General features: G+C 40.5%; 1 protein-coding gene across 1 annotated transcript; it reads left to right on the plus strand.

Moving 5' to 3' along the window:
- Window positions 1-1,380: 1,380 nt before the first annotated feature.
- LOC147501666 (uncharacterized) lies at window positions 1,381-1,908 on the plus strand. Its single transcript, XM_086604365.1, has one exon. It carries the CDS (start codon window positions 1,381-1,383, stop codon window positions 1,906-1,908), a length of 528 nt encoding a protein of 175 aa, XP_086460491.1.
- The last annotated feature ends 13,852 nt before the right edge of the window (window positions 1,909-15,760 follow it).

The following is a 15,760-nucleotide window of genomic DNA, read 5'->3' on the forward strand; positions in this document are numbered from 1 at the left end:
GGAGGTTGCTAGGCTGAAAGGAGCGGGAATCATTAGAGAGGTGGAGTTCACGGATTAGTTGTCTAATGTAGTCGCGGTGCTAAAGAAAAATGGCAAGGTTCGAATATGTGTTGATTTTACTGATGTAAACTTGGAATGCCCTAAAGACAGTTATCTTATGCCGCGAGTAGATGAGTTGGTGGACAGGACCGCGGGGTTCAAAATGTTTTCATTTATGGATGCCTCTATGGGGTACAATCAGGTTGCGATATATGGACCGGACTAGGAAAAGACGTCTTTCGTGGTGGAGGGGGGGTACCTACTGCTATACGAGAATGCCATTTAGGTTGAAAAACGCAGGGCCACATTCCAACGGTTGGGGGAGAAAATGTTCGAGAATAAAATTCGAAAGGGAATCGAGATATACATAGATGATATGGTAGAAAAGAGCATGTTGGAGGAAGAGCACTTGGAAGGTCTAAGAGAGACATTCGGTATACTGCGAGCACACACCTAGAAACTCAATCCGGAGAAATGCACATTCGGAGTGACCACGGAGAAATTTTTGGGTTATATTGTTACGCAGCGGGGGATAGAGGCTAATCCCGAATAGATAAGGTCCTTGGTGGAAATGACCTCGCCTCAGACAGTTAAAGAGGTGCAGCAATTGGCAGGAAGGGTCGCGGCATTAAACATATTCATTTCAAAATCATCTGATAAGTGTAGGCCGTTGTATAGGTTGTTAAGAAACACCACGGATTTTGCATGGACAACAGAGTGTGAGAAGGCGTTCCAAGAGTTAAAGAGGTATCTAGGTGAGGCTCATTTGTTGTCGTAGCCCGAACTAGGAGAGAAATTATATTCGTATTTGGGGGTTACGGAGTACGCAATCAGCTCGGTCCTTGTCCATGTTGTGGATAAAATGGAAAAACCGGTGTATTTCCAGAGCAAAACTTTGTTAGATGCGGAGACCAGGTACAACCGAGTGGAGAAGTATGCTTTGGCACTAATATTCTCAGCCTTGAAGTTCAAACCATATTTCGAAGCTCATACGGTGATTCTGGTGACAAATTTGCCCCTCAAACAAGCTCTGAAAGCCAAAAAGTCTGGAAGAATGCTGAAATGGGCCGTGATGCTGAGTTCATATGAAATCCAATATCAGATCAGGACGGCAGAGAAAGCTCAGGCAGTGGCGGAGTTCTTGGCAGAGTTCTCGACAGAGGATCCCACTTGGGGGGAAGAGATGGTTCTGGAACCCGAACGAGAAGGGTATAGGACCACTTAAACCCATGGGATGAAAGGAATGGATGGAGAGTGTTTACGGATGGATCTGCGACAGATGCAGGCATCGGAATAGGGGTTGTGCTAGTGACGCTGGAAAACAACAGACTAGAACAAACCATGAAGTTGGGATTCGTAGCATCAAATAATGAGTCGAAGTATGAGGCTGTGATTACAGGCTTGAGGATGGCTGAGGGTTTGGGCGTGAAAGAACTTACAGTATATTCATACTCGAATCTGGTGGTGTGTCAAGCGAACGGCGGATTTGCAACAAGATGTCCTCGAATGGCGAAATATTTGGAAGTTTTACATAGGTGGGCTGCGAAGTTCACGAGGGTCAGATTTATACATTTGAATCGCGGGGAGAACAGGCATGTAGATGCTCTAGCCTATGTAGCCGCAGCTATGCCAGGATCAGAGGAGAGGATGATCAAAGTAAGGAGATTGGCTAGACCGAGTACTGAGGAAGCGACAGAGGTATTGCATACCGCGGAAGAGGATGGAAGATGGATGGAGCCTATCAAACACTTTTTATCTGGGCATGAGGTGAGTGAGAAGAAAGAAAGGAAAATATTGGAACAGACTTCACAGGGTATACGCTGTTGGGAGGGGAGTTGTAAAGAAAGAATTTTAATGGGCCTTTACTAAAATGTCTGGGACCAAGGCTGGCGCAAAAGGTGCTAGCGGAGTTACATGGGGGAGATTGTGGGAGCCATTCAGCAGGCAGGACCACGGCACATCGACTATTAACACAGGGTTACTTTTGGCCTCACATGAAGAGAGATGCTGTAGAATTTGCCAAAAAATGTGAGAAATGTCAGAGGTTTTCTCAGTTGATATTTGCTCCAGTCGAGCCGCTGCACAATGTGTCTCCAGTGATTCCACCTTGGACTTGGCACCGAATAGTCTGCGGATCATGTAAGAGATATCCAGACTCACCTAAGAAGAAGAGAGGGGTTAACACAACCTAGGTGGAAGATAAAAACAGCGAGAAAGATGAGAATGAAGAGCACCTTCTCCCAGTCAGTGTAGAAAGAGGTCCGGTGTTGATTAAATGAGCCCTCTTCCACATATGCCATATCCTTAGGAAGGTGGGACCCATAGAACAGGGCGGAGGCAACCACCGGATTCTCCAAGGCCGAGTCATTAATATTGACGGTACGGCTGTGGACCTTGAATGTGGGACGAAAGGCAGTTGAGGGATCTGCGGTCTCTTTTCCAGGCCACTGCGTATGGCGAATAAGGAGGAACAGGAGCGGTGGGAAGGGGAGCATTGACAGTGGAGACTGATTCATTAGACGTCGAGGTCCGCATAAGCTTGAGAAGCGGTCCTGATGGGGAGCGGTGGGGGCGGTAGGAATGACTTCGTCATTGCGTCGTCGTCTGAGTCATTGTCAAACAGCAAGCTCTTGGAGACGTTCATATCTGAGCAGTGGGAGTCAATGGTAGGGGAGTGAGGGGAGAGGTATTGGTCCTCCCAAGTAACCAGAGACTGGTAGGCCTGAGAGGAGGGGCGGGCAGATGGAGAGTGAAGAGTGGGATGCGCAGGTCGGCGAGTATTAGCAGGGAGTAGGCGGTGTTTTCTGGTGTTGGGCCTGTTGGCTGGAGGAGAAGCTCGAGGTTTGCGTTCCTTGGGAGGAGGTGGACAGTAAAAGGGGGCGCTATAAGCACCAATGGTTTGCAATTGAGGGTCTGATAACAGCGGAGTACAAGTGTGGGGGGTTAACTCCAAGGACCGTGGCTAGAGAAGGTCCTAAGTCGCGGAGCTTCTGGAAAATGGTGGAGTTCACGCCGGCATAGATACTCATATAAGGGGAAAAGAAATCATGACATTAGGATCATACAGGGAACTGCACATACAAGGGGAAAGGGGCAAGGGGGACTCACCACTGGGCAGAAAAGCGAGATGAGTGAAAGTCAAGGCAGGAGGGAGATCCGCAGACAAAAATTTTCTGGATACATACAGCGGATAGTGGTGTCACATCTTGTCCGAAAAGGTGACGCGAAGGACAAACGACAGTTTCTTGGGACGGACACAAAAGGAATGGTATCCGACACTAACATCTTTGGTACTTCTTTTGATATAATAATGAGCGATCATATCGCGGTAGGTTATTTTGGGCACACCAGATTTATTGTAATGGTTCGCGGCATACATGATTCACCAAAAATTACCAATACCTTGGCAAGGAGGGATATTGAAGTGATTGCATACCGCGACATCCAAAAGAGTTAAAGGGAAGCGAAGTTCAGCGATGATCTGCCCAACCGTGGCTACTAGACATCCCGGTCTGTGAGGAACTAAGTGTGGAAAGTAGGTGAGGTTAGGCACGTGTTCCAGGATGACATCAGCTAGAATTCCATAAGCAGCCTTGACTGCCTCTAAATTAGGTTTACAACTACGAGGCAGCGGTAGGGGAAGAGCAAATTGCTACCCTGAGGTGGAAGGGGCCTTGGAGGGGGCGAGGCTACCATGTTAGAAGAGGAGGATGAGTGGTCGAATTGGAGTTCGACATCAGAGAGAGAGTCCAAATTAAGAGAGAAGATGAACATTTTTGAAAGGGGGAGAGAAGTAAAAATAGTTCTATAAAAGAAAACAGTGTAAGAGAGGGAGAGCTGGAGAAGGAAACAAACCTGGAAATGTTGAAAAGATTAGTTCGGTGTTGGAACGCAAGCGGTGGAACAAGCACAAAGAGCACAACCACCAATCGGTGAAACGAGGGTAAAGGGAGGAGTATAGAAAAAGCAGAATGCGAGAGGAAGAGTCTGAATGAGAGAGAAAGAAGTTTGAGCGGGCTTTTATAAGGGGAGGGGTAAAACCGTAATCCAGAGGTGCTGAAATTGAGGAGACACCCAAAAGGACCAGCCAAAAAGTGACCCGTGGATGCACAAAGATCAAAAGGCATGGACCCATTGCGCGTGTTGAACACGCGTGGCCCAGTGGAACAGAGGGGGTGACGTGGATCGCGGCTATCGAAGAGAGGGAGGGAGAAGACTCTCGACCCCCCGATCTCTGGAGAATCGCAGCCTCGAGAGGGGGCATCTGTAGTGGTAGGATCTTAGATGTGATAGATCAACGGTGAAATGAACCTGGGGTAACATATACTGCGGAGGTGTGGTGCACAAGATCGGTCTGTGAACCCTAAGTTACTGTACGACAACCCTACACGTGGAGGAAGGCATGCCGCAAGATCAAGGGACAGATGGAGGGATAGGGTGAAAGAGCAAAGGAGTATAAAGAGAAAGAAAGAGGGAGAGAGAAGAGGACGAGAGGCAAGACCTAGAGATAGAGAGAGGGGAGAGAGAAAGGGTGTCACACCCCGAATTTCGACAAAATTCGGAAAAACATTATTTGTTCCCGACTCTTCGATCTCCGAGGTGTGACGCACTCTCAACTCCCAAAAACCCATAAACAGTTTAAATATGCGGATAAATAAAAACCAATAAAAATTTTGAATTAATAAAAGTCCTCTTCATTACAAAAATTTACAAAAGAAAATACAAATAACTTTGTCTCAACAGAAACTCTATATCACCTCAAAGGAAAACAAAGCCTATCTTGAAATGCGAGGCTAACGCAAACCACGAGTAGCAACCAATCTTCTTCAACACTAAACCTGTCAAGACTTATCAACTGTGTTCATTTAATGAACACACCCGATAAGCAAACATGCAAATCGGGTCAGCATTATAAAAATGCTGATGTGAGTAGCCCTAAAATACAACATATACTTATACCAATATATACACAAACCATACGGCAGTTAGTTCCTCCACCGAGGCGCCTTAACTTTCCACGACTAATACAACATCTTTAAGTTCAATAACTAAGGCAGGTAGTTCCTCCCCTGAGGCGCCTTAACTTCCAACAACTAATACAACATACCCTACGCATAATAAAAAGGCATTTAGTTTCTCCACGAGGCGCCTTAGGTTCTAACTAAACTATTAACCAGCCAAACATATACAATCATCTATCTAGAGATATATCATTTACCAACATATTACCATAATTATATTAGTTTAGACTTTCTTTGTGTCCCTAAAATTCACGTCAGATCTATGTCTTTACCTAGTTTCCCCGGCTACCACAATCACGCCTTGACATGTACATCCACATGCCTCCCCTTATATAATGTACCACTCCGTGCGTAACCACCACGAAATGGGATGCCAAGACACTGTAAATCCTCACACGGAAGCCATTATATAAGTAATGCCCCTATTCGCATAAAATATCGCTGGCGTCGCTCCAATATTTCGCGAACGGAATAATCAAGCCACTATTCGCTACGATTGCCCAACACATGGGTCAATCAACATCTTATATATACAACATCTTATATATACAACATCTTATATATCACATAATACAATACGTGGCGCATCACATGAGTTGTGGTAGTCGATCTAGGATTTTCGTTACGTAATTTATTCAAAGTCATACATTTATGACTCATAAACATTCCACTATATCATGCAAGTCAAATACCTTATTGCACTAAACCACCAATATTTTAGAAATATCTCAATTATATCTCATAACCAATTTCATTATTTCACGTACGAATATATTATTGCTACTACCACACTCCCGAGTGAGAAATATCTACAAATACTCTACTAGCATCTCATAAATATAATAATAGAGCCGTTTATACATTTATTCCTCCAAAACTATTGCATTTAATATATATATATATATATCCCAACATATTATATAATGTAACAATATCAACGTCCAAATCTTAATTAGATAATGACAACCAAATTTATATCGACTTCCACAAAGATTTCAACATTTGATTTGTCCATACAATTTACAACATAAAATGTAGCACAATTAAAACAGGTCTACCCATCCACAATCAAAGCCCAATATATATATGTTTTACACACTACTCACGCGTCAATCATAATTAGATAATGACAAACAACGTTATATAATGTTCGACAACATTTTATTACTATATTTGTCCATATTCTTAAATATGTGAAAAACTGGAAAAAGTCAATATTCTACAGTCAACGGTCAAATGTCAAAGTCAACGGTTGACGGTCAAAGCCAAAGTCAACACATCATGGTCAAAGTCAAAGTCAACACATCATGGTCAAAATCAAAGTCAACCCATCATGGTCAAAGTCAACACATCATGGTCAAAGCCAAAGTCAACCCATCATGGTCAAAGTCCAATGTCAACGGTCAAAGTCAAACTGCCATGGTCAAAGTCAACGGTCAAAGTCAAAGTCAACACATCATGGTCAAAATCAAAGTCAACACATCATGGTCAAAATCAAAGTCAACACATCATGGTCAACGTCAAAATCAACACATCATGGTCGAAGTCAAACTGTCATTGTCAAAGTCAAACTGTCGTTTCCATGTTCGACAAGTTCAGGGTCATAGCCATGGTTCATGGCTAAAGTTAATGTGCATGGCTCGTGGGCTCATGACTAAGGTAATGGTTCGGACCTAACCGGCCCAAATTTCAAACCTTAGAACCCGAAGTCTAAAACCAACTTATTTATTCTACCCCACCCATTGGGATCTATATTAAGTCCTATGGACCGCCCTAAAAGAATATTAGAAACGGGCCCAAAACTTATCTCGACTGCCCAAAACATAATTGGATTCGGCCCAAAAACTTTAAATTGAACTGGTCCACAAAATAAGAGAAAACCGGCCCATAATTACAAAAATTAGAACTGGCCCATAACAAGTTAACAACTAATAGGAAAAAGGCCCAAACAAACAAAAATAGAACCGGCCCAACATAGCTAATGTGTTTGGCCCAACCGATTAGGCCCAAGCCCAAAATTGGTTACTGTTCATCTTCCTCCCTAAATTTTCTTCCACCACCGGCCACCAAAGTCCTCCACACGACCACCCCTTTCAAACCCACGGTTTCGATCCCCATACCAACCCATACAACTTTAATGAAAACGAAAACCACAAATATTAGTAAATCAAACTCTTCTCAACCTAGATCTACAATTTTCGGCCACCATCAAAGCTTGTTTCAAGCTCTTACAGCCCTCACTCGACAGCCCACTACCACCATACATCAAACCGTCAACCCACCATACAAAAACACGGTTCAAACACAAACAAATAAACACAAATATCAAAACCTTCAGTAGCCCAGTAATGACGTTTTTTTTCTAACAGGGGAGGAGGTGTGGGGCTCGCGCCTCCATAGACGCTCCCTTCAAGCTTCCATAGCCCCCTCCAAACCAACAATCCATCCCCAACAACCAGTTCCAACCAAAACCCAAGCAACAAGTTTAATTTAAATCATTTTAAGTCGCCATTAATGGAGCTTCGGCGACTCCATCTATCGCCCTCACACACCCTACACCTAACCCCATCACTACAAACCATTCAAGCTAACAACTTACAAAAAACAAAGTGACAAAGGCGACGCATTATTACTGTTCGTGAGCTTGAACAGAGCTTCCACAGCTTTTAATTACAAAACTAAATTCAACAAAGTTGAATAATACAAATGACACGAAGTCCAATACAACAGGATAATGAGCAGTACATACAAAACATAAATATTAGACAGTATACAACGATACCCGAAAACCATAAATCCAGTGAAATAGCAAAATAGCTACTCACCTGTATTAAAACCCGACGAATCCCTCCTAGTCCAAGCTGTCGCGCTCCAACGCTCGAGCAAACAAGCTTCTAGCTCTGCCTCCATTTTTAATATTTTTATTATCTTCAAAACCCTATTCTCTAGAACAATGTGTTTATATACTTGGGTTCGAAACCCAAGCCCAACACAGACTCGGGCTCAGAAATCAGGCCCACAAATCTCAAATCCAATCCAGCCAATTTTTAAATAAATAAATAATTAATTAATTAATTAATAAATATGTATTTTAAATACGGGCGTTACAAAGGGAGAGAGCCATAGAGAGTTAGATATAACAGGTAACATGGGAAATACTGATAACAAGTTGGAATTAATCATAAGGAGTAAGGACAGACGTATATTATTGATAAAATGTTATATCATTGAGAATAATCAATATGAACATCGCTTGAAAGATCTTTAAAAAGCTCTCCAACAGCATCACTGAAGTTCAAATCTTTTTGGTGGATAAAAATCAGATACTTGACAACTACGCTTAGTAAAATACCAATTAATTTTTATTTATTTTTTTTTAGAAACTCTAGTGTATACAAAACTTGAAAAAAAAATCTCCCCTTTTTAAGTAAAAAACTGACCATTCCTAAGAGCATTTGCAATGCAGGTGATAGAGAGGGGGTAGTGAAAACTATCACCTACTTGGGTCCAAAACTGCTGTGCAATGCAGGGTGATAATGAAGGTGATAATTTTCCCCGTTCAAAAACGAGGTGAAACCTTCCACCGAAGTTTTCACCGACTTGTTAACTTCGGACGGGATGTTGGATTCCGTTTGGATTACAAAATCACCGATCGGAATCCAACATCCCGTCCGAGTCCTAACGGCTAGTTTACCAACGGTCAAAAAGTCGAACGGTCAAAAACGGTCAAAATAAAAACTTTGGTATATATACAACATTTGTTTCATTTCAACTCACACTTCCAACAATCGAACTTCATATTTCTTCTTCTTTAAAATCAGTTCTTAAAAACCAAATATCAAATGGCATCAACTCAAGCATCTCAAGCAAGTGGTAGCACTCAAGCAAAAGCGAGAGCTCACTTTAGCATGTCCGATGATCAAGCTCTATGTCTTGCTTGGATAAAAATTAGTGAAGACTCTATTGTTGGTGCTTTCCAAAATGCAAAAGGATTTTGGAATCGTGTAACAAACGAAGTTCAATCAAGCACGGGGTCGGATAGGTCTCCCGATTCAATTAGCGGAAGGTGGAAATATATTTCAAAAATGATGAACAAATTTGTTGCAATTGTGAATGCGTGGAGGCTCGACATGCAAGTGGTACAACAATACAAAGCCGGGTAATTACAACGTTGTCAATTTGGAATTTATTAATTATCTTAGTCTTAGTCTAATTATTTCCGTCTTCGCCTAATTATCTTAGTGTATTTATTATTTCCATTTTAGTCTTAGTCTAATTATTATCTTAGTCTAATTATTATTGCAGTTTAATTATCTTAGTCCTAGTGATTATTTTAGTCTAATTACCACCATTTTTTTTTAGTTGTCCGAGGCAAGGATGACGCATCAACTACAAGAAAAATCGGCTTTTTCACTTGATCATTGTTACGTTATACTCAAGGATAATCCAAAGTGGAGTAACGCTTTTTGAGAGGCAAGGTCAAGCCGCCCACAAAGGGAAAAGGTCGCAAAAATGATGGTGAAGATTCAACTTCTAATTCACCAAGTATTGGTGGAGTTGAATTGAGGGTTCTCAAGAAATAGAGCGTCCAAAAGAAATGGAGCGCCCTCTTGGATCGAAGAAAGCCAAGTCCAAAAGGAACCAAGAAAAATCAATTGGTATGTTGGAGGGTTACTTTACACGCTTAGAGGATACATTTTCACAGGATGCAAATGAAACACAAAAATGCTTAGAACTTAGGGAAAGGGAATTTGCATATGGTCAAAGAACTGTGATAGCAAGAGAAGAAAAAAATGGGATTCAAGCAGAAAAAAATCAGGTTCAATTGGAAAAAAAATCGGCTTCAAAAGATGCAATATGAAGCTAAGATTTTAGCGACCGATACAAGTGTCCTCCATCCCGATACCGCTTTTATAATCGAGCAACAACAAGCTGAAATACGTGCTGAATGGGCAAGGGCTAGAGGTGGTTCTAGCTCTAACTAAGCTTATGTATTTTAATTATCTAGTATTTTATTTTAATTAAAGCACTATGTATTTTAATTAATGCACTATGTATTTTAATTAATGCACTATGTATTTTAATTTCATTGTATTTTTAATTAATGAACTATGTATTTTTATCTAACTATTTTTTTTAATTAATGCACTATGTATGTTCTCATCCAATATAATTATTTTCATAGAAATACAATTACCAATAAAATTAAAATACATTGTAATATAGTTCATTAAAATACAACTGATTAAATACGTTGTTGGAACTACATAGGAAATACATTAGGAAATACATAGGAAATAATGTTGGAACTACATAGGAAATACATTAGGAAATACATAGGAAATACATTAGGAAATACATAGGAACTACATAGGAAATACATTAGGAACTACATAGGAAATACATAGGAAATACATTAGGAAATACATAGGAAATACGTTGGAACTTAATAGTTCACGTTAGGAAATACATAGGAAATACATTTTCATTTCCATTTTAAATTTAAGCCTCCTTCTCCCTCATCCGGATCCCACCAATTTGGATCATAAATTGGTACCGGATCTGCCGTTTCTTCAATGCCACCCAATTAAAAACATGTTCAACTAAGTCCTTTTGAAGATTAGTATGTGTAACTTCATTTCGATCTTATTTCTTGCTTCAATCATCCGATAGACAAAATGAAAACCATCATCTTCCCGAAAAGAGCGCGGTATTGTTTCTTTCCTCCCTTTCCAATTCCAAACTCCACTTTCACGCTTCATTCTCAACAATCATATTATGCATTATAATGCATGCCTTCATTATATCTCCAAGAACAACAACACTATGACAACGCCGCTAAGCCTTAACAATATGCCATCGTGCGCAAAAACTCCAAACGCCCTTTCAACATCCTTTCTTGCGGCTTCTTGACGTTGAGTAAAGATCTTTTCATGCTTATTTCTTGGATAACGAATGGCTTGAACAAATGTGCCCCATTTTGGGTAAATACCATCGCCAAGATAATATCCCATATCATAGTCATTACCATTCACATTAAATGCAATGAGGGAGCCTCACCTTTGCTCTAATGATTCAAAACATGAGAACGATGAAGCACGCAATGTCATTATCTAACTGGTAGGCGAAAGAAGCAATGCCGGATCCAACAATGTTTGTCGCAAGAACGGCTTCAAGTATCAAAGTTGGTTCCTTCTTGTACCCTACATGTGTTCCAGCCCATCCACTTGGGCAATTCTTCCACACCCAAAGGCATACATCCGATTGATCCAAGCATTCTGGAAAACCCTTTGCCGCATTTTCAGCTAATATCCTAGCAATTAATGCGCTTCACTTGGTCGCCTCTCAAGTACTCTTCCTCAAACGCCGTGATAATTGCCTTGCACCAACGCTTCATAGATACATTTGTTGTGGAATCTCCAATTTGTAAATACTCATCCGTTGAATCGAAGAACTACCGGTTGCTAATTGTGCAACTGCAGCTAGTCCCTTTTGTAACCCGAAAATTGCTTGCCGACCCAATCCATCCACCTTGTCTTTAAAGTAATCGTCGAATGATGCAACAAGATGCAACATATACATAAAAAGCTCTCTTTGTCATCCTGTACCTTCGCCTAAAACTTATGAGGAGGCCACCTACAAGGTGTTGTGAAGTAATCCCTCATTATCTTTTGTTTCTTCAAATCACCACCATCTCTAAACGTGTACTCTTCTCGCCTTCACAGATCCACCGTTTGTCCAGATCCACATCTTCAATTTCAATGGCTGCTTGAGTCATTAATGCCCCAAAGAAAGGATAATAACTGCAACCTCCTCCTCCTCCTTCCCTTCATCATATCATTATGCTCATCTCTTTACTCTTTCCATGTAGTCATCTTCAAAGAAGTACCCGATCGAATCTCGCTGAAACCGTAAGATCGAACTATTACTACTAGATCCTCCCCATAACCTTTGGTTATATGCAATTCTTTCTTCTCTAGACATTTTTCTATTTTTAGCTTGGTTGTTTTTAGGGTCGTGTTGTTTGTTTGATCTAAAAGAAAGAAGAGTAAAACGAAATATGAAGGTAAGGTCACATATGATAAGGTCACATGTGATACTTTGATTTTGGTCCACTTACCAATTGACAACACATTTTATTAGATTTTTGTTCACTCTCCAAGTGACAACACATTGTATCTAAATGTCTATCCAAATGTACCCTCAATAATTCCGATTTTGGTCCACTTACCAATTGACAACACATTTTATTAGATTTTTGTTCACTCTCCAAGTGACAACACATTGTATCCAAATGTCTATCCAAATGTACCCTCAATAATTCGATTTTTGGTCCACTTACCAATTGACAACACATTTTATTAGATTTTGTTCACTCTCCAAGTGACAACACATTGTATCCAAATGTCTATCCAAATGTACCCTCAATAATTCGATTTTGGTCCACTTACCAATTGACAACACATTTTATTAGATTTTTGTTCACTCTCCAAGTGACAACACATTGTATCCAAATGTCTATCCAAATGTACCCTCAATAATTCCAATTTTGGTCCACTTACCAATTGACAACACATTTTATTAGATTTTTGTTCACTCTCCAAGTGACAACACATTGTATCCAAATGTCTATCCAAATGTACCCTCAATAATTCCTCCATAAAATTGCATTATTTGGAATAGTAAAATGTGCGGGAGGAGGGCTTAAAACCGTGACGGGATGTTACATTCCGTCTCGGTCAAAAAACCGTGACGGGATGTTACATTCCGTCGCATCCCCATACACTATTCCTCTCCGGAACGTCGAACCTGTCAGAACTTCACCTTGTGCAAAAATGAGTGATATTCCAAACTAAAAATTTTCTGTTTCAACAAAAACAGGAAATGAGTGAAACAAATATGAAACGAGTGAAACGAATGTGAAACGAGCGAAACGAATGTTCCATTTTTGGAAACATACGAACTTATAAATTTTTAATTTTTTTTGGCCATAACCTCATTTGTTTTATTGACATATTCATATAAAAAACCTGCTAATATACTTTGAAAATAATAAATAAGACAAACAACAATCATGAACAACACCCAAGTCTAACACAGAAACTCGGTAAAAAAACTAACTTATAATTTCTAAAAAAATTGACATAACCTCCTTTGTTTAATGACATATTCATATCCAAAAATCATCAAAGAAAACCTGCTAATCAAAAATTCATTACAAACAACAATCCCAAACGCCATAAGACAAGTAATGGCGCATACGCTTATTACAAACTACAAAAATATATCCATCGAGACCTCCTCCCCTACGAAAGGCTCGGTCGAAGAGCTCTCCCCCCGCCGTTGTAGCCTCCGGTTGAGCTTGAGCTTGAGCTTGAGGTACTCCACTTCCAAAGCATTCTTCAACTCTTTGCACACGCCTCAAGCCGCAAAGTTCGACACGCTTCTTCTTGTAAGCACTCAAAACTACGACGAGAGGACTCCATGAAGGACTCACGATGGCATAACCGAGAGAGAGTTTGAGTAGTTAAGGAGCTCGACCTTGCTTCATCCCGCTTTAACAAAACAAATGCAAGTTAGGGGTTATAGTGAATACTAATAATAACAAATCATAAATAAATTCAAATCATACTAACCTCGGCTAACCGCTCGAATCAGATCGACAAATCTGCTACCATCAACATCTATCGGTAGAATAGGTATTCTCATATCTTGCCCCCGAAGAAATCATGCTCCAATGCCAAAGGTCATCATCATCAAATATCCGTGGAGTTCTTTGCGGCATCCTAATATCATGAAACACCCTGGTCGTGGATCGGGCAACTCCACTCCTCCCGAAATGAATGTCGGGCCTCAATGCTCCGTATAACCCCTTCAAAATTGGTGCCCCGGTATAACGCACCTAGCAAGAGACCTCGACCAACCCTCTTCCAATATAAGTCATAGTCAGCCTCGTAAACTGAAGTCGATGCGTCGCCACTCATTTGGGTTTGCTCTATAGTGTGAAAGAACAACAGAAGAATATCGAGGTCAGTCATATCCATAGGTGGTGGGTAAGGTATAACAATCTCTCCGGATACTTGCCGCCAACATCCGGTCCCCAAAGGTACCATGCGTTGATCGACCCTATAAGTATCATTCACGCTGAGAAAAGAAACCTTGCTCTATGACACATATATGATAGTCTACTCACGGTACTCACCGTCTCTGAACATCCGAATATCCGCGATAAGGGTCCGAAGATGAAGGACTCGCCCGGGGTTGCCACTTTCAATTCGACTAGCTCCTAAAAGCTCAATCTGGCGACGAAAGTGTTATGAATATTATGTGATAGGTCCCCATACCCCTCGCTTACGATGAAGCCCCCATGCTTGAATACGTGGAATCAGTCATGAGTCTCATCCTCTTCCAACCTCTTCAACACGGGATGCATCACACGAAAAAATGCTCGTTACCACCAATACTGTCATCAATAGATAAAATACAATATCAATATATATATAAACATGTCAACATTAATAATTAGATAAATAAATGAAATGAAACAATAACTTAATAAATAAGACTTACCGGTATAATCCAAACAAAGCCGCACAAATTGCCTTTTAGCGGCTTTCGCCTCAACTCATGAGGTCTAGCCGGTAAAGGTATGCCAAGATGGATTGACCCGGTCCATAATCCCACATCCTCTCTACGTCTGAGACAGCGGCCATCCACCCGATACGTAAATAACTATCAGCATATCCAAATAATACCGCACCAACAAAGTAGAAGAGGAAGGCACGTACATACTCGTGGATCGACTCCTCACCAATATGATAGTCTTTCGGCTTCTCCTTGAGTCTATTCAAATATCTCGAAGTAAACCAACTCATATTTATAGCTCCTCCCTTAAACCGCTTTCACCGATAATCTCAAAACTCGTCTTGCTCATCATCTTCAACCAAATCAAAACCTTCAAAGAAACTCATCACCCGTAGTAAAACCTCTAAAGTTTCATCAAAAGGAACGCATCTCCATAACCAATTGGGATACCCGTGAGCATTGTGAAATCAAGAGGGTAATCCCAAGCTCACCCCATGGGAAATGAAATGTGTGGGTAGTTGGCCACCACCGCCAACTATCCCAAACAACAACGCCGATCATTTTGTCCCAAATTAGAATTCAAAAACTCCCAAATGGTGTGGCGGATATAATATCGGTAACCGTGACAAAATTAGGATCCGTTTTTGATTTCATACAACGCCACCACGACACAACATTTGAAAGTGCACAACGACTTTCCATAAGTGTACTTCCTACATTCAACAAACACGCAATACGATATAATTACAACTATTTTTTTTTAAAATAATAATACGACAAATTCAAACTAAAATAAACTAATATAAACTAATACAAATTCAAACTAAAATAATATGACAAATTCAAACTAAAATAAACTAATATAAACTAATACAAATTCAAACTAAAATAATAATGACAAATTCAAACTAAAATAAACTAATATAAACTAATACAAATTCAAACTAAAATAATAATTTACAAATTCAAACAACAACAAACTTGATATAAACTAACATAAATAATAATAATTAACATAAAAAAAAATCAAAACTTACTTGAGATTCCGCCACTTTCGATTTGCTACGTGTCGGACCGATGTTGACGCTTAATGGTGGGTGGTCCTCGATTTCATA

Source organism: Coptis chinensis, chromosome 4, assembly GCF_015680905.1.
Source record: "Coptis chinensis isolate HL-2020 chromosome 4, ASM1568090v1, whole genome shotgun sequence".
Taxonomy (NCBI): domain Eukaryota; kingdom Viridiplantae; phylum Streptophyta; class Magnoliopsida; order Ranunculales; family Ranunculaceae; genus Coptis; species Coptis chinensis.